Raw genomic sequence first — 20892 nt, forward strand, 5'->3', positions numbered from 1 at the left:
GAATTAAATAAACAACCCATAAAATTTCAGTACAAAGAGTTTTTTATTGACATTATAAGAAACATTGTTCTTTCTCTTTGTTACAAAAAGGACTAAGTGGTTTTGAAAGCAAAAGTCGAGTCCATCTGTGGCCGCTACAGGGTGAGTACAGGGCATCGCTCAGGATGCAGGCAGATCTGAGGAAGGCCCAGGGCCGTCCACATCTGGACACTATGCCTACAATACTTAAATGTATTTACATGTCTTTCTTTTAAAAAAGGATTACACATTTTATTTTTTTTTAAAAAAATCTAAAAATGGTGAAAAAAATGAACTTGTATTTTATCTTACATGTTTGCAGGATACACAACAGTAACTTCTCAGAAGAGAACATATTCCTATCCATTCAAAACAACACGGGAATCCAGCTTACAAGACAGCTCAGACTCTGCTACAATTGTTTGCTCTTAGCCAGCTGGGAAGTGCACAGTTTCAAGCTCTTATTGGGCAACATCAAATGGTCCCTCCCATGAACACAATTAACATAAAATAAGGCACATACATTGTAAGAATCAAAACTCTGTGGCTCAAGAAGATGAGCCAAAGTGTGAGGAGCAGGGATAGTCTAATCAGTTCTTTAGAAAATAAAACAAAATAGTTTGACAAGTAAAAACATGTTTTAACAAAGTTGTTAAATAGAAGTACCACATAGGAGCCTGCATTACAAAGTAGGATGTGATACTAGTGAGCTGATGGAGAGGAGGTTGGAAGCTGGGGATGCATCCTACCACAGGAGATGCCAAGTCTACAGAGCTCCATATCCAGACAAGACACTTCTAAGTGACCCCAAAAGACCTTTGTGCCACTCACTGACTGTCACAACAGATCGATCCTTCTGAGAAAAGCCACATATTGAGCTGAAGTGTGAAGGTCCCTGCAAATCTAAAGGCAGTAGCAAGAAAAACAAGTCTGAAAAGAAAAAGTAAACAAAGGGGACAACTCAGAGAATCATCTGAAACTTGAAAACAAACAAACAAACAAACAAACAAAAATCACCACACAGCAGAGGCACAAGATGACAACAGTGCTCATCTCAATTGCTATTCCCTTCCACATGGCGCAAAGATATGGGAAATTATGGGAACTGAGAAATGCGGGTTACATCCAGGAATACTACTGGAGAAAGGTGGAAGGGGAGAGGGATTGGGCCAAACCACAAGAGCAAGAAAGGTAATACCAGGACTTGGGGATTTGGGGAATGGGACATTGATTTTGTGACTGAATCACGACCTGTTTGCAAAACACAGAAAAAGCTTTGCTTTTCCCATTGAAAAGTAATAGAGACTCCACTCTACTGAGCTCAGATCAGTAGCTGTCTTTTGCTTCTGGGCTCTGTTCCAGAGTAGGTGCATCCTTTGATTTAAAAGAAGGTGCTGCAAGCGAGAGAATGGCAAGATGTTGATTAGAAATCTCAGCATCTCTCTGCTGATCTCAGGAACATCCAGTTGAAAGCAAACCCAATTGCCTTGGCCACAACGTTTCAAAGGGAAATTTACCTCCATGCAGAGATTTTTTTATTCAAATGAGAGAACAGAAACATAAGAAAAATGGGATGGTCCTAACATTCTTTCTGTTACCTAACATTTTACTGTATCTGATACTGTCTTTCTAAAACCAATTTAAATGGCAGGAAGAAAGGGAAAAAGCCACACAATTAAACCATGAATCACTGTGGATAAATCCAATTCCAGGATCAATGGGAAGAATACAGCAGGTAGTTTGATGTGTTAATATTTTATTTTACATATTTTAAAAAGTCTACATATTTTAAAAACTAAAATGCTGGATAATCCATGTACTCTGTGCACACACAGTATGTCTTTTATGTGTACCCAGTGCACATGGGAAGCAGCTGCATTTTTTCAATCTTTAAATGTTTTAATCTAAAATAGAGGATAGATTAAGTCCAAATTAAGGACTAACTGCATAGAACATTTAGGTTCTTAAATGGATGCATTTAATAGATAAAATATATAAAAAAGAAAAAAAAGGCATCCAACAGCTTCTAAACATCCTCCTTAGTAACTAAACATCCTCCTTTGTCTCTCAAATACCAAAAGTGGTCAAAGCTATTTATTCTAATTATCATTGTATGGGAGCTTTTTCTGTTACAACCAAGTTTTAAAAATCTCTGAAAATAGAGTGCTTAGAACAGAAGTAGTCCTTCACTATAGTTGGATTAACATATGTAAATGACTGTGGGCTGTGGGGTTGTTTAAATGCCTATGTTTTCAACTATATATAATCAATTCTCGGTTATCTATGATAACAGTAAAGAGATGGAACAAATCAATACAGCAAACCCACAAATATTCCCCAAACTAATTCTACCCAATAGCTCCAATCTACAATCTACCTAATTTACCAGACCAGATGAAAAAAGCAGTGCATCTGAACAGTGCGCTAAACAGCACTGAAAGAGAAAGGAGAAGAGGCAAAGTAGATAACTGAGAACTGACCATACAGATATACCCCACAAAGCACACTATGAACAGGAAGAACTTTACATCTAAACTGTGAGCAAACTATTTCATTTCAAAAGCCTCAAATTTCCATTTGTGTACAACTGCCAAAAGTATACCATGAACTGAATTAGGGGTGGGGAACATGTCAAAAATTTGCGATCAATGCTACAGTGCACCCACAAAAGATTCTTAACTCACTATCCATATTCTGATTCTTGTGCCTAATGTGGAAATTTTAAAAAATCAAAAAACCAAAACAAATGTTGAACATATGTAAAGGGAAATTTTTAAAAGCTAGACATGTGACCCCTTGGTCAAAGGCATACCAACTCCTATTTTCTTTGAGTAACAGAGAAACATGTCAAATCCTTTAGACTGACCTCTTTGAAAAGAAAGAAGAACATGCACAACACACATTTACATTGGTTTACAAAAAAAAGGGGGCAGGCTACAGTTTTTTAAAAAGTGGGTGGTTTGAGTATAACAATACTGATTCAAACTGAAATGGAAGACAGTTTCTCCCTAGAATACTTTAGGGTTTTTCAGAGTCCTTTTCCATAAAAGGAATATACTTGAAACACATCCCAGTTAGGTGAGATGAGATTGCTAAAATACATATAGAACTAAAAAAACAAACCAGCAAAAAACTGACTCAATTTAATCTTTTAAACTCCTAAAGTTTCACGTTTGTTGGCAGTCTTTTTTCCTAGCGCCTATTGCATAACTGCAAGGAATTTGCTTTCTTCCGCAAGGGAGGTCAACAAAGAACTCATGTCCCCAATGGCCATGTTGGTGGTGCTCACAGATAGTGCTGGCAATGGGAGGGATGTTCGTGGTGTCGTGAGGCGGGAAGAGTTATGGGAAAGGTTCTGAATGATACTTGGGCTCAGGGCTCCTGACATCAGGCTGGCGTGGTCCCCGTCATCTATGATTGCATCAAAATCAATCTGCACCCCTTCCAGATCATGGTTGTCAAGGCTGTCAACTGTGCTCGTCACCTGGTTAGCACCTGGGGAAAGTAATTCAGAGTTTTCGGCGCTGGCCCCCTGTAGCAGGCAGTTGGCTTCTGAAATAGAGAATGAACCAGTTTTCATGTCTTGCTGACTGAAGCCAACGGTTTGGTCATAGAACTGACCAGAGTAACTCTGAACATTAGAACAGAGCTGATGAGGCTGCCCTTGCATCTCCATCTTGATGCCATTCACCCTACAGGTCTGACTTGTGTCACTGTGCTGTCCTGGCTGTAGAGTGAGGCTGCCTCTCGGCAAAGCCTGGCGCCTGTTGCCTCCATAGCCGGCACAGGGCTGGTAGCCCCTGACAGCTGCCAAGCTGGACAGCTGGCCCCCAATGCTGGGAGGCCCTGGCAGGCCGCTCTCTGGCCCTTGATAGATATGGATGTATGAGGTAGCGCTAACCTGCTCTAGCATCTGCTGCCCCGCTCGGCCTGCCCCTTGGTGGTGTATACTTTCACTGAGTAGCTGATGAGCCAGGTAGCCCTGTCCCATCAGGTCTCGAGTTGGCATGCCATTCACTGTGCCACCAGCTGACTCATTGGGCAATATCGACAGGTCGAAATCTGGCTGGCTCCCGTTCCCTTGCATGGTGGTACTTCTCAGCTTTGCAGCTTGACTCCCAGCACTGCAGGCACTGTCGAGGGAGCTGGGGGCCCCAGGCTGCCTGGTGAGATAGTTCCCAAACTGCTGGACCTTATAAGGCTGTTCATGGAAGGCATTTCCATTGGTGCCAGTCCCGCCACTGTGGCTCACCAAGTGTTCTGGGCCGCCGTAGGCACTGCCATGCTCCCCAAGGGTCTGATAGCCCCCTGCCTGGCCAGCCCCATTCCTCAGGGGATTCTGTGGGTGGACGCCCATGTTGCTGTATAACCCGAAGCCTCGGGCTGGCTGTGCTGTGGACCTCTGGCCACACTTCAGCCTGGAGGAGGACAGGTCAGCACTGCCAGAGCTAACCTCGTTCCACTGAATGGGCAGGTCGGCTTTGCTGGCTTCAGGGCAGGGCTGCTCCAGCGTGTGGTACTGCTGGCTGGCGTGGCTGTCTGGTAGCCCAGGAGAGTCAAAGTTGCTGTGCCCGTTCCCCAAGCCAGGCCCGTGGGGCAGTTTGCGGTCGTCAGAGATGTCGCTCTGGAAGTGCTGCTCATACCCAGCCTGGTTCTGGGAATTTAAATACTGTACCACATCATCCGGCAAGAAATCCTCATCATTCAAGTTCACATCAGCGTCCATGGTCAGGGACTCCAGGGTGACATTCTCAGTAATGCTCGGAGGACAAGGAGAGGAGTGGAAGTGGCGGGACTGGCCACCCTCAGGTCGTGTGTAATTCTGAAGCACTAAGTTACGTTTTTCCAGGGATGGAGGCAAAACCGGAGGGTTGAAGCTGCTCAGGCTGTTGAAACGCTGCACCCTGGGCAGAGAGAGGTTCTCCGAAACCGTCCTTACTGGGTCGCTGGCTCTTCTTACACTGTGGCTCAGCGTATCCTGGGGCAGCAGAGGGCGCCGGCCATAGATGTGGGTGCCCCCATCGCTACATCTTCGAGGAGGGTGTACAGGGGGCAGGGCCCCTGTAGACTCCTTCCCATCCCCGAACAGGGCCATCCTGGTCTTCAGGGTCATCCTCTCCATATTGGGCAGTGGTGTGGGTGGTGGTCCGCCTGTGGCGGCGGCATACTTGGCTTTCAGGCGGTACTGCTGGGCTGGCGTGAGGGTGAGTAGGCTAGGCGGGCCATCATTCTGGCTGGCTTCGCTGGACCTGCGTGAGGCATCGGTGGAGATGGGGTCATAGGAGTCGGCGACACTTACATTGTGGGGCCGGCCCTCGGCCTGGGATGCCTCGCTGGACCTCCGGCTGGAGAAGCAGGGAGAGATGCCCGAGGAGCGGCGGCTGCTCAGGTAGGCAGAGCTGATGGTACTGGTGCTGCTGTCCCTCCTGTTGAGCATGTTCAGCATGGTGACATCAACCCCAGAAAGGTCACTTCTGTTAGGGAGGAGGGTCATGGGCCCACCCAAATTGCAGCTGTTATTGGGCTGGGTACCTGCAGAAAGTGTGGCAGAGATGAATTCATTTCAGGATGACTTAAAAACAGGCCTCAGTACATGGTAAAGGGCCAAGTAGTAACTATCTTATGTTCCCCAGGCCAGACAGTCTCTGTTACAGCTACCTGCCTCTGCTGTGCAGCACCAAAGGGCCACAGGCCATAGTGAAGAACTGGGTGTGGCTGGGGAGGGGGGGGGGACAATAAAACTTTATTTACAAGCCCACAGACAAAGTTCTGGGACTCCTGACTTAAAGTAACACCACTCTGGATCAGTTAAGCAACTCATAGGCCTAATGCAAGGGCAGAATGAAGAGCCCCGGATGTATACACAGTGCTGAAGTTATAGGCATGTCCGCAGGCTGAAGGCATTCCAAGATTTCATTCCACACTCAGGGCTTGATGTGACATCCTATGAAGGTATATCACACCTGAGTGGTGGGGTGGGGAGGTTCACCCTTGGGATGTGCTCCAGGCATTCAGTATGACCTCAGAAGCAAAAACTGACTTGGGCTGACAATGCAAAAGGTTGTTTGCCTTTCCCTGAACTGGACAAACATCAATAAGGTGGCTCCTAATCTTCTACTTTTAGATGTGGAAACAAGAGACAGGTGTTGACCACAGATGCTTCTGTTCTTGGGATAGCCTCACCTGGTCTAATAGCTATGATTTCACTATCAGAATACAAGATACGCAGTTTTACTTTTTGTTTCAGTCTTATTCTGTCACTACTTGCTTTATAATATGGACTCTCCAGAAAGGCAACATTAATATGTATGGTTATGGCATAATTTTAGGACTGGTGGGAAAATTAACAAACATAAAACCAGGACCTAGTTCCTTCCAGGGTGCTGTGGCTGCATTTAAAAGAATAGAAAACCTTGAGCAGACACAAGGTCTGATGCAGAGCTCACCATTTCCTATGAGAGGAGAGACCGCAGGGGCTTTGGGGGGTAGGATGGGGTTTAGGCGCGGTAGCATTCCATTCACTTGTTTGAGTCTTTCCAGTTTTACATGCTCCATCCATTTGGTCCCTGCTGGGTTTCTCCTGGCTTGCAGGGCGAGGGACGTGGTGGCAGTGGATATGGTTGAGTCCATGATGGGGGTTTCGTCGATGGCACTGAGGTCTCCCATACCACCTCCATCCGTCAGAGGAAGCTCGAGCCCACTGTTGGAATAGTTGCTGATGGGGGATTGTTGGCTGCTGCATGAAGACTGACCACTAGGGCTTGGCTGAGATGTCTGTTGGGGTCAAGAGGAAAGGAAAGAAATGTTACTGAAAAGGTAAAAGGAAAGGAAGTCAATAATGAGAGATGATGCAGATCAAGACCTAAAGGACACTCAGTGGGTTCTGGCAAATGGAGGTGGCCTGCCTTGACCACAATGACTGATGAACCACTGGGTGGATATGAAGTGGGGGGTAACGAACAGCAGGGAGTACTACAAGTGGTGTGACTGGCGTGATATCAGCCATGGAACCCTGTCCAAAATGCCAACTCTGCAAACATACTTCCTCGGTTCCAATCCCACTTACACGACTTCATTCTTTGGGCAAATTACTTAGCCACTCTAAACTTCAGTTTCCTTATTTATAAAATGAGGACAATTTATTTATCTTAGAGGTTGTAGGAATTAAATTTGAAGCCTTAAGAGCCTACTAAGAATAAAAAAAAAAAAAAGCCTAGGTAACAGCAACTGATTGGCTCACAGAACATTAGCAATTATTATTATCCTATTGGTTAATAATAATAACATTATTATTATTATTCTAGTTGGTTTCAGTCCTCAGGTTCATTATGTTGGACTAAAATATACATGGAAGACATGCTCCATAAGCACACACTACCTCCTCTCCAACAAGAGCCCCTCCAAGCTGTTCAGGGCTGGTTCCCCAAGCTTTTCCTTCTATAATTTCTCCCCCTTCCTTCTACATTTTCCCACTTTGTAGAATTCCAAGTATGGTGTGGGTGAAGACGGTTGTAAGAAGTAAACCTTCAATCACTTCTGCTGTACCCAGAGGTGAAGAAAAGCTGCAAGTCACAGCCAATCCAAGCATAGGGAAGGATCTCCCCATTCCCTGATTGTGCCCCTAGCATTTCACTAGGATAATCAGGCACTGCTACCCTAATCCCAACCAAGTGGACTATGTAAGACAATTCTGCAAATAGATGGGAACTTAATCTAGTTCTTCCTGCAGAGGCTCCTGCAAATGGGGAGTGGAAAGCTCCCTGTCGCCATGTATAAAATGGCCTGCATGAATAGTCCATACAACCTAGAATTGTTCTATCTAAAATCCCACTGGTGCCCTGGTTGATAAACAACCTAACCGTTTTTGTACAGGTAAGTAATGTTCAGAAGTTCAGTGACTGCCCATAGTCACAAAGTCGATGGTGCAACCAACCTAGACACGCAGCCCAGTGCTACTTCATTCCTCTACAGTACCTTCTCCATTGTTACTCTAAATAATGGGGCCTGACAGCAGCTCTAAGAGCAAATTCTCCAGAAAGAGATAACTGCACACAGTCAACGACAGATCACTGTCATCTCAGATGGAAGGTACAATGCTGTCAAAAGAGGTTTAGGACACAGGTGTTCCTCTGTGGAACCCATTGCACTTTTTCTGCAACCCCAGAACATACAGCCAACAAAGCAAATGAACACATATCATGTGAGTGCCACATAAGACACTAAGTCTGTCCTGGGCAACCAAGCAGAGCAAAGTAGGATACACAAATTTGATCATGAGTTCATAAAGCCTTACTTAAGTTTTTGCTTCAGTAGTCTTGGCACGGCAGACCACCTGCTCCTTCCCAAGGTTCTTGGAGCAGTCAGGGCTTTTGATGCCCTTTACTCTGGATTGTCAAGTCCGAGTGTGTGTGTATGTGGATCTGTGCGTATGTACATACGTACATGCAAATGCTTCCACAGGGCAGAAGAAGGCACAAATGCATTTACAGTTAGATAACTTCTTAAAGGAGCTCAGACATTTAAATATAGATTAAATTGCTAACAAAAAGTGTATACGTATCTTTCTCAATGGAGGTGGTGCATGTCTCATCTGGATTTACCCTAGTCAATACGGTAACTAAATAGTATTTGAGAACATCTGCTTGGTCGGCCCCAGTGTGATTTATTATGCAAACCTAGACAAACAGAACAATGAATTTCACTATCTAACTTCACATTTCCACATGCTGAATGTTCAAAATAAGTGCTTTTATGTTTAAAACATATCTAAGTAATGTTCACTATCAAAGATATACAAAGCACAAAAACTAAAGAAAAATGAAATGAATAAAAGTTAAATGTTAAAATGAAAACAAAATAGAACAGAGAAGCCAAAATTCCCTCACCTTATTACCCACTGTCCTTAGGAAGTGAGAACAAGACATTTAGGAGCATTACACAGAAGGGATGTTGAATTAATAAGAAAAAAGAAGAAAGAATTTAATTTTTAACATGGTGATCAAATCAAAGACAAGATTTTACAGAAAGAATATTAGAAATGTAAATCTCATTTTCATTAGTAAATGTCTATGAAGATATCTACTTATATCAGATATGCATGTGTGTATGTCTCCTGTGGAAATCTGGTTAATTCATTAATGTCACTGAGCCTTGGTTTCCTCACCTGTAAAACACAGGGCCTCATCTCAGCCTCTATGATCTCTTCTGGCCCTGTTTCTATGACTTAGTTACTTTATAAAATATTTTATATCTGTGACATCTCATATCACTGAGCCAAATTTCTATAAATTTTTATTTTTATCAAATTTATTTTTAAATAATAGACGTTTAGAGATGAGGTGACAAGTTTTCTTGATCCAGGGATATACATAAAGGTACAAGAGACTTCAGGTTCTTAGGATATCCTACCAACATAAATCATTGTCTTTCAATGAAATAATCTAGGAGACCACAAATTCATATTCTTCATTTCATTAAACACTTGAGGATAAACTGTTGAATGTTCCACACAAAATTATTACACAGTTAGACTTTATTTTAGGAAGTCAATATGTGCCTCCAAGAAAAAGTATATAAAACACAGTTTATGACCTGATTAATTTAAAGTATAGCGATCCGTCATAATACATATTTAAACATTTTACTAAGGTGCTTTTTTAAAAGCAAAGTATAGCTACCCACTGGGAAATAATGATAGATCTGGATGTTTATTTGCATTATTTTTGGCTAGACTTAATGTCACTAAGACTTGTAAGAGTTCAAAACAAACTCAGTAAGTCATTAAAATTCAATAATCAATTAAATTCTACTCCATCAGTTCTGAAATTGTATATGCATCATTCCCTGACCATAAGTACTAATGCACAGGGATACTCAGAAATTTATAGGTGTCCATCTAATTGCTGGACTTTCCTAATTGGAAGAAATGCTTCCTTAAAAATGGCTCCTTAAACTGACTATAAATCTGCCTGCTTGATCATTTCCACGGATCTGGAAGTCTAAATATGAGAATTCTATCTGGTACCTTTCCTCTGCCTCTAGCAAGAGACAGACCAGACCAACACACATTCATAGAGTTGACTCCGTGATACATATGGCCAATTATAAATATATTAAATCTCCTCTGATAGTCTTTTTCATTTTTCTTGTTGTTTTTAAGAAAATATTAGCTATCTTATCATGGCACATACATAAAGCAAAATCACCAACCGAAGTTTGAAAGAAGGTCCAACAGTAGCATAATCCATATATCCTATTCGTCACTAAACTAGAGATTTTTGCTGATGACATCTTTCAACCCCTCTCTTGCTGTCCACCTCTGGTTCAGGCACCACTGTAGATATGGTCTCCAGTCTATCAAGCCAATCTCTAGACTGGCACTAGAGTTGTCTTTTCTAAATGTCAGCTGTACCAGGTCATTCCCCATCACCAGCAAAACATAACCTTTTACATCCTCACCACTTTTTACTACTGCACATTCCCCTGGGGCCCCATGGATGGTGCTTGGCTATGCATGGACCTGCTCCTTTCCCTCTCTGAGTGCTGAAACTGACAGCCATCTTTCCCTCTGTCTCTTCCATTGCGCCCTTATGTGCAGTGGTAGTTAGATGCCCTCTTGAATGTTTTAACACAGACTTGTGTTAAAGACCCCACACACTGAGTTGTATTTGTTTTTTTGGTCTGCATATTCCACTGGACTATAAACCCCTAAAGAACAGGGACTATAGCTTATTTATGTTGGGGTACCAGGGCAAAGAAGACAGGAAACCTGTTTACCAAAAGACCGAATGAATGATTTTCTATATTACAGGTCCGCTGAAAATGTAGACAGTTGTCTTTCTACCTGCCACAAGATGGTATGGCTGCAGATTAATTTTCGAAACCTGTCAGGGAACCTTTCTGAGCTGTTATTCTATGCAGAGCAACTCTTGAGTAAGCAATCCAGGTCACTCAGCTTTCGACCTCCTTAAATCAGACAGCCTGATGCAATGAGGACAGGGGCAGTCTAGTCCCTCTCAATGCCCTACCCAGCTCTTTTAAAAGACCTAGGATAGCTTTGAGAAAACCAGAAGAAAAGCGAATGACATACCATGGGCTTCTCCGCCTTGACTGTTTTCACTTGTAGGCATTCCTCCTGTTTTGAGGTAGTGTTGCTGAGGTCCTTCTGCTCACCAAGGGCTCCCTGAGTCTGCCGGCCAGGTGACCTGGACTGTGAATGGCTGCCAGAATCTCGTGGTGGCGGGGGCCGAGGATGTATGTCCCCACGCTGCTTCTTGGTGACATGAGCCTCTGGGCCATGCACTGTCTTCACGTGTTTCCGAAGGGAGCTTGGGTCTGTGTAGCGCTTAGTGCAGCCTGGGATTTTGCACACGTATGGTTTCTGCCGAATGCCACGAGAATGAAATAATAAATTGTTATCAAAGTGATTATGCCCCAGCCCAACAGACTTTTGTGGTTGCTCATTATATGTTTAATTCTTTCAAAGCATTTTCACAAATCTTTGAGGTGTTCAGATACCTCTAAATGGTACAAAGTTTCAATAACGGCCATTTGAACATTGTTCAGGGTCTAGAGAATTTAGCTTTAAGAGGTTATTGTTCTACAGAATGCTTAGGGAGAGCTATGAACATGTAAATTGCATTTATACTCTTGGAAACATTTACCCTATGAGTAGGAAGAAGTATCATAGTGTCACAGTAGGTGGTGAATAGATATTTGATGATAATGATGGTGATGATGATGACAGAATGCAGCTTAAAAGATACCATCTTTTAAGCAGAAAAATGCTATACAACTCTCTAGAGAGCTTGTGTGAAGAACTTTCTTAGAGACAACCCTGTATAGTTCTCAGATTTAATATCACTCTACCCCCTTTGAAAATGTGCTCTTTACACAAAGGCATAATAAAAAAAAAATTGCCTACAGACTCTCCCATGTTAGATATCACTCAAATATGTTCCTTTGGGTAGTATTACAAATGTGTGGGGATGGTCAGGGCTCAGAATATCCAGAACATTTCTGATCTTCAAAGTCGTAAAACCTGTTATACTTTCCATGAAAGCTCACTCATAAACTGAAAAGGGCTGATGAATGATATCCTGGAAATGAGGAGTCCAGGTCTAGGCTGTACTCCTGAGTATGAAGGTCTATAAATCATTTCATTTTCTATGTGAGCCAGTGATTAAGCCTACATATAAATATGGTCATAAAAATTACATAGATGCTTATAGCTGAATATTTACTCAAATTACAGAACTGCTGGCATTGTATTCATGAGCAACATCAGAATTGTGATTTTGTTTACTTAGCTTGAAATACAATATATTCATGGATGCTTATATGAGTATATACTTATATCTATGTATACCAGAAGACGAGCTATTAGGTAAGCAATAGTCATAAAAAGCATGACTAATATAATGCATCCATTATATTAAAAAAGGTGTGCTATCTTATAGAGTATATGTGTCTAAAAGATGCTTTTTCACTAAAAGCCCAAGAACAGACTGAGCGCTACCTAAAATGATAAAAGGTCCTAATGCAGTGAAGTGAAGATTCTGAAAATTATTCTGAGAGACTTCACTTCCAAATCTGAGATTCCTTTGGGTAGAACTGATTCCCATTAACTATGAATTACTTCTATTCAAGAGCTCCTATGATTTGCAGCATGCATACACACACACACACACACACACACACACACACACACACACACACACACACACACAAAATGAGTGCATCAAATGCTATGCATTAGGGACAGAAGAATGGCTCTGACAATTAGTGCTATTACAGTGCTCTGACACTGGTCAGCCCTGTACTTGCTCAATGCACTGTGACAGGATGCTCCATCAACAGGCAGACTGAGATGCATAGGGCAGGTGTGTGGAGATTAGTGGGGGGGAGCACAAAGCCAGGGTAGTGTTAGATGTTCCAAGAACTACTCTTTCCACAAATATATGCATGTGGATACTCTGGTTTCACTTGGAAATGAGGACACAGCTAGAGGTGGAATGAGTCTACAAATGTTCATCAGTTCCTAAATGTCCAGGAATAACAGCACATACAAGTACATGTGTGCCTAGGTACCCTAGGGTGTGAACATACATATTATCTACCTACAAAAGTCTATAAGTACAGGTTCAGGAAACCTATGCTTTACAAAAAATACATTAACTCATTTATGTAGCTTGGTTCTCAGATTTCGTTATGATCCATGACTGAAATGAAATATAGTTGTAGGCAAAGGTAAACATCAGTCTCCCTGAGTTGAGTTGCCCACGTTTCCAGTGCTGGTTGTTCCATTTTGGCATGGTTGTTACCTTTCAATTCACTGCACTGAAAGGTACTTTGTAAAAGCGATTGATACTTTTTGTACTTAACTCTGTAGAATATACCCAAATAAATTTTTCAATACACATTTAATAATTATCCCTACTACACATAAGACTCTCTAAACACAAAGTTGCATACAACAAGATTTAATCTTAAGGATTATAAAATAACAGTAAGAAATATAAGACAGCATGTAATTATCTTTAATGCAAAGTATAAAGGCTACAAAATGATGTGGACAGAGGGAAATCATTTTTTAGTTGGGATGATCATGGGAGGCACTAAATTTCTATAATGCCCAGCTCATTGGGTCATGGTAAGAGTTAAATAAGATAATGTACATTAAGTTCTTACCACGATGTTTTGCACACAGTAAGTTCTCAGTAAACAGAGCTTTTATTAGGAAGAGATACTGTAGTTGAGTCTTGAAAGAAGAACAAGATTCTGCAGGATAAAAATGAGGGCAAGAGGATGTGAAAAAAGAAGTCCTGAGCAAAGGTCCAGAGGTGAGACCATTTCATGCATGCAGGCATGGCTGTTCAAGCATAGCCTGTCTAGAAGGTTCCATTCATGGTCACAATGATGAAAAGTCAAAACTGCAAGTGCAGGCTTGGGCCAAATAAGAGCAAGTATAAGCCTAAGGAGTATAAACATTTCCCCCAAGAAAGAGGGAGCCATTGGAACTTTCTGGAGAGGGAGAATCAACTGAGTCAAAGCTCAAGGAAACTTGCTTAGTGCAGCTTTGAGAGGAACATGAGCTGTGCAGTCTAGAGTAAGGAGCCCTGACAGAGGCCGCTACTATGGCCCTAATGGGCGTGGCAGCGGGGGTGGGAAGGTGGGGGATGAGCGCCAGACTAGCTTCCCCATATGGAAATTACTCCCTTCCTGTTCTAGTCCACCATATTCCTTGCTGCATCTACAACAGCAAAGCACTTGGCACATTAGCTATCAATATTTCTTTAGTAAATCAATGTAGGTACAAAGAGGAAAGCAAATAAATGAGACAAGGCATCTAGATTTATTTAGGATCGTCGGATTACATGAAACTGGATTTCCTGGACAAATTCAATTTTAGTATATCTGAAACTGTCCATTAGTCATATGCAAGGACAAGCTTTGTAAAAAGAATAAAGAAAAATAATTTACATATTTGTGAATGAAATTTTATGTATGTATTTATGGTTAATCATAATTTTTATTTTAGGAAATTGTTCAACCTTGGTGTCAGATGGGTACTAGACTTATCAGAGTGATTACTTTGTAATGTCTAATTACTATGCTGTACACCTGAAACTAATATAATATTGTTTGTCAACTGTAATTGAAAAAAATTTTAATTATCTTACCTTTGGTAAAAGATATTATTGATCAAGATACCTTTTAATCTCATTAAATTCTCATGTAGAAGGGCACTTTTTACCTCACAGAATATAAGCACAACTTAATAACACACTTAATAACAGCAAATAGACATGTGCACATATTTTAAGTCCATGAAAATGTAAAAAGCTCAGTAAGTATGTTTATATGTGTATACTGCTGATCCTAACATACCCACTACCCAAATTTCTCTCCTACAACAGGGGAGAATCTTGGCTTAAAATCTATAGGAATGAATACCCTCTAAATTTCTAGTCAAAATTATACTTAAATATATTAAATATAGTTAAGTACATTAATTAAACTCTATATTAAGTTAATCAAACTCCGCAAAATTTTTTAATTATTTATTTATTTTTAAATTGAAGAAATAATTTAAATTTTTCCCTCATCTAACTCTCCGTAAAACATTTTAAATTGAGATATAATTCACATACCATAAAAATAACCCTTTTAAGTTGCATAATTCAGTGGCATTGAGTACATTCACAATGCTGTGCAAACCTCACCTCTAACAAATTCCAGGATATTTTCATCATCCTGAAAAGAAATCCTGTACCTATTAGTAGTCACCTCTACTCCTACCAACTGGCAATCACTAATCTACTTTCTGTCTCTGTAGATTTGCCTATTCTAGGCTCCCTAAAACTTGGTACAAACCAAGTATAGTAGATTACAGTGTAACTATTAAAAACATTTTTGACTTAAAAAATGGAGATACGGTATCTCCCCTAAATAATAAGTTCCAAATGACTCATTATTCCACCATGACCTTTTCAAAAAGAGTCTGAGTATATGAACCTGCATGTGTGAGTTTATGTGTGAGTGTGCTTTTTAGAGACTGTGGTTGATCTCATTGGAGGTTTTGCTCTGCCAATTCAGCTGAAAGGAAAATCAGTGAGGACCACCTTCAGCCACCTTAAAGCCAAAGGCCAGTGAGCTGACTGGTACCCACTGTTTTAACCAGATTCTCTCTCCCAACTCTCCATCTGGAAGATTATGAATGGGCTTGATGTCAGATCACAGCCATGCCAAAGTCAAAATGCTCCTTCTCTCACACATTTCTAGCAAACTAACTGATGACACACTTTGTGGGGCAGAACTAGGCTTCATGTTAACAAACTCTAGTTAGCTCTCCTATTTCTACCCAAACAGTGAGAGACTTTTTTGTTAATCTCTGGATTCATTCAAGAGAAGACTTCACAGAGGAGCCAGAATTTGAGCTAGATCTTCAAGGAGAGTTGGAGGTCAGTAGGCAGACATGCAATAAAATATAAGCAAAATGAATTTGAAATCATTTTCATTCTTATGCTTCTCTGAAATTTTGGGGGGGATAACTACCTAAAAAAAATAGCAACACAACAGGATCAACTCACTAACCATGACGCTTTGCTCAATATGTTACCTTAAATAATTGACTAGAAACCATTCTGGGTTTCTGAGAATAGTTTGCAAGATTTATTGGAATTTAGGCTATCTGGAAATTGTACTTAGCCAAGACTGGTTGCTTTGTAAAAGTCTTTTATTTTATTTATTTATTTTTTATTTTTGATATAATGCATTTGCACATACCACCTGGAAAAAGCAAATAAATATGGATGTTTTAGTGGTAAGCTGTCAGCTGTCAATATGTTGCTTCTGAATCTATCCTTGGTGCTTGCAGGGTCATTCTTTGCACGGATTCTTGCTATTCCACTGGAGAAGTGGATGGAATTCCAAGTCAAATGCTCTTACTGTTTTGTTTGACTTGTAGGTAGTAGTTCTGAGCGAAGTGAAAACTGTTTGCCAGGAGTTTTAGCAAGTTCTCTCTTCACCTGCAGTACGCTCCAAACCAGGCCTAGTTTTCAGCCTACACCCAAGTCCCCAAGCCTTCACCTGCAATGAGTGCTCACTCATGCTGAGTATGGTCAAGAGGAAATAGAACAGAACAGGCTCACCTCTCCACAAACATTCCCCTTGAAGGTTCATTGTTCCTACCCACAAGCTCTGGGTCCAAAGTATGTCTCATAGGGGAGGCTTACCTCATTGGAATGTGTTCTGTTTTGGTGCTTGGCGCGATCGGAGGCATTTGAGAAAGCCTTGTTACAACCTTCGTGCTCACAGACATACGGTTTCTCTCCAGTGTGAGATCTCAAGTGTGTTTTCAAGTTTTCTAGTCTTGAGTAGGCCTTTGTGCAACCTTCAAACTGAAGACAACAGGTAAATCTGGATTACTTCATACAATAACAGCTTACGCTTAACCTCTCTCACAGTTGATGGAAATCTGATGTTTTGAGGGTCAGCAGCTTTTCAAAACCAAGGAACATAAGTCCACTGAACTCTATTTATTTGGATTCAGATGGGGTTCAGTGCAGTTCAAGAGAAAGTATTTTCAAAGCTAGTAAAAACTCTGGAGATTTTTTTAAGAGACCACTCAATGCCAACAATGGGTTTCTTTATCTGCTCATTGATCTCCTTGAATTCCCACTGATTTCAAATTCAGCACAAAGTTCATTAATATATGGCTTTGTGTCCATACAAAGGCATGGAATTTGATCATGTTGGTAAAGGGCCTTTAAGATGTAAAGTACCAGAGCTCAACAGTGCCCAGTGTTCCTGGTGGGCACCTTAGTGAAAGAAGGCTTAACCCTGCAGGAGTCCCAGCCTTCTTAGGCCATTGGGACAGACTAGGAAGGTGAAGAAAATCTCTAAATCCATAGTTATATTTTTAAAAAGTTCAACTTAAGCTTTTCAGGTCAAAGCTGGTAACACCTTTGCCCTCCAAGTCCTCTGACACAATGGTATTGGCACAGACATGGTGGCTATGTGCTCATTCCCAGTGCCAAAGTGTCCCAGCAGCTGCCTGCCCACTTGCCACTCCGCAGAACTATGCTGTCCAATGTGGTAGCTGCTCGCCATGTAGGATTATTTACATTTAAATTAAATAAATAAATAAACTAAAATAAAATAAAATAGTTTCCTGGTTGCTCTAGACACATCTCAAAAGTGCTCAAGAGGTACATGTGGTTTGTGGCTACCATGCTGGACAGTGCAGGTCTGAAACACTTTCATCATCACCCAAAGCTCAGCTGCCAGCGTTCTTTCTCTATTTCTCATTTCCCTTCCATTTAAGAAACCCCTTTCACAAACCCCCACATTTATCACAGACAGTGCTGCAACCCAGCATGCCTCCCCTGAGCTGAAGTCATCATGCGCAACCGTGAGAGCATGACGAAGGACCGATGGTACAAATCCTGACAACCATAGGAGTGAGGTGACCCTCTAAATTGAGAGACTGTGTCACCCATGTACTCACAGTGCATTTGTGAGGCTTCTCTCCTGTGTGTCTTCTCATGTGCACTACCAACATATACTGGGCTTTGAAGGGTTTCTGCTCTCTTGAGCAATCTAACCACCGACAAACAAATTCTTTCTTCTCTCCATGAATATGGTCATTATTTATATGCTGGAGTTTGGAAAAAGAAAGAGAGAAATTAAGTGGAAATATATTATTAATTTCTGAAGGCAAGAAAAAGAAATGTTAAATATGCCAACAACAGGTCCTAACACGATAACACGATAACTTTACTATTTTACAGATTATTTTATTCTAATTAGAATATTTCTTAAGTAAATTTGTTCTTATTAATTGTATGAATACTTCCTAGCTAACAAGAGCGACACTATTTGGAGGAAGACTGATGTCCCAGAAAAAGTATTGCACAGGGCATCTGAAGAGCAAAGCTGCCAAATGGGGTAAGCCACACGACCCCTCCTTGGACCTCTGCTATTCTCATCTGCCAAGTAGGAGTCAAGGCTAAACACTCACAGAGGTGCTCTCCAGCTCTCATGCTGTATAGGCCTTGGGTTAGAGCCATAGCTCATAGAACATATGCATGCACACGACACACACAATTCTGTAATAAGGAACAAGATAAACCAAAGCACTTTTTCAAACTGCTCTTCATTTCCAATTAGTGGGATTTCCTCTTGAATAAGAATCACAGAGAAATGAATGGAGATATTGGAGATGAGGACCAGTAATAGTCAATAAATTAGTCTCTCAGGATTTTGGCTATCTGCATGTACAAAAATAAAGAAATAGATTACCTAGTTTCTAAGGTCTTTTTCCAGCTCTATAATTCTATTGATTTGGTTTTTAAAATGAAAATGAATTTCCCTGAATTCCTCAATAATTCAAAGTTTTAGAATCTTATTTTACAGAATTCCTTGGAGTCATATATCAAGTGTCCTACAACTGGGAGACATAAGAAACCTATAGTAGCACCAAAGAAAGAAAAGGTTCTTAATTTGGATCAAATTTAAATTAATTTCAATATGATTTAAATGTCAACTTATGGATTAATGAGGAAATTTGTGTCCTAGGTTGCCATCCCACATTTTATTTGCCTTAATGTTAAGGTTTTTTTTCAAACACTTTCTCAAAAATACATAGAAATATACCAGTAAACATTTTGTGTAATAGGAGAAAGCTCTCCTTGAGTTCCATGTACTGCATAGTAGTGACAGAGCGTTTAATTACTTTTTCCTGCCTTGGCTCCGTCTGGCTCCTCAGTGAGTGGTCTCTGGGGGCCAGAGGGTAAGATGCCACTGACACAGCCTGCCTTTCCCAGTTACTCCACTAGGCGGCCAACTGCTGCCAGGAAACAATGAAGTCTGTCTGGCTGTCTCCGGAGTTGAAAACTGATGAGGGCAGAAAAATGTGATTACTATTCACTTTCCTCTCTTTGAGCAGCTCCCAGAAAGCCGGAGGAACAGAAGAGAGTGGGCGATACAGCACAACACACAGAAAGACAACTGGGATCCTTTCAAAAGCTCTGAAGACAAGGAAACCACACAAAATCACTCAGGTTCATGATGGAGTAACAATCCTGTGGCAACCAGATGTGAGTTTCCTACAAAAAGCCAATTGTCCGAAGTTTTAATGTTTGTTAAAAGTTATGCTGGTGCATATAAGTATATGAAGAGAACAGATGTGCTGGACAGGGGACAACATACAATCTTTAAACTTATGCTTCAAGTATACTTTTGCAGTCCATTCACACATCACCCCTTCACATCATCACAATGTGTGCTGACGTTCTGCCTTTAAGCCTGCGTAATATAGAGGGGTTCTATGAATTCTCCTTTCCAGGGAGAAAAATTAATGATCATACAAAACCATTCCATAATAATTGTTCTTGGTTGTTTTTTTCCAATTTATTGGAAATACAGCTCCTTGGATTAATATACATGAAAGGAAAAGAAAGGATAGGAGAGAGAAAAAGAGGAAAGGTAGAGGCAGGCAGGCAAAGTTAAAATTAGAAAACTAAATTACAATTTAGGCTGAGCCTACTCCTTGAGGCCAGGACCCATGTCTTTTAGTTTCATATTCTCATCAATTGACAAGTATCCCTGGTACTTGGCAGGGCCTCAGTAAATATTTATTTGTGGAACTGATTTGACTCACACAGCAAACTAAAGTTTCACTGGACAAAAGTAATTATATTTGATGCTTTTGCTTATCTTTTTTTCAACTTCATTTCACCTACTATCCATACCATAAGAGTTTAATATAAAGTATTAAATTACTGTAACATACTATCAAGAATTCAAAAGAATTTGAAAGATATCCAAATGTGAATCCTACCTTGCTGAGTGGAATACAAAGAATACACTGTGACAGCAATGCTGCATTTGCCTCTCCCATATTTACACATTCATACTGAGTGCCACTCCACACCAGGCCTGGCACTGAGGCATCAGACAGAAATGATTCCTGCCCTATGGGAATTGCCATCTACTAAGGAAAAGATAATGACTTAAGTTACTATACAATTATAGGTGTGATGAGTGTTCCGAAGGGAAATAAGTTTTTATAAAACAATTAACAGGGGATCCCAACTCCATGTGGAGCATCACAGTCAGCTCTCCGATAAAGTAACATTTAAAGTGAGGGTGAGTGGAGGCCCACCAGGGGTCCAGGTAAGGATGGGAGTGGAGAAAAAAGAACACCGGTGCAGAAAGATGAGACAGAAGCACCTAAAGGAGAGAACTTGGTGCCATTGAGGATCAGGGTGAGAAACACCCACGGCAGGAGAAAATGGGCCAAGGCATACAGGCCCCGGCACTGGCACTGCTTGGTACAGTATGAAGCGTGGACTTCCACAGGCCGGGTGG

The 20892-nt window shown here is 41.1% G+C and overlaps 1 protein-coding gene across 4 annotated transcripts in view; it reads right to left on the reverse strand.

The window, feature by feature from the left end:
- Positions 1-24: 24 nt before the first annotated feature.
- Positions 25-20892, reverse strand: part of GLI3 (GLI family zinc finger 3) — a 268708-nt gene continuing 247840 nt past the window's right edge. For all 4 annotated transcript variants that reach the window (XM_015599524.2, XM_015599523.2, XM_015599525.2 and 1 more), the window contains 5 exons: positions 18029-18178; positions 16755-16919; positions 11108-11398; positions 6465-6792; positions 25-5550 (listed from right to left, as the gene is read on the reverse strand). In XM_015599524.2, coding sequence (XP_015455010.1) covers positions 3218-5550; positions 6465-6792; positions 11108-11398; positions 16755-16919; positions 18029-18178 — 3267 coding nt within the window. In that variant the 3' untranslated portion in view covers positions 25-3217. The remainder of the gene's footprint in view (positions 5551-6464; positions 6793-11107; positions 11399-16754; positions 16920-18028; positions 18179-20892) is intronic.

The sequence above is a fragment of the Pteropus alecto genome, unplaced genomic scaffold (assembly GCF_000325575.1).
Source record: "Pteropus alecto unplaced genomic scaffold, ASM32557v1 scaffold109, whole genome shotgun sequence".
Lineage (NCBI taxonomy): Eukaryota > Metazoa > Chordata > Mammalia > Chiroptera > Pteropodidae > Pteropus > Pteropus alecto.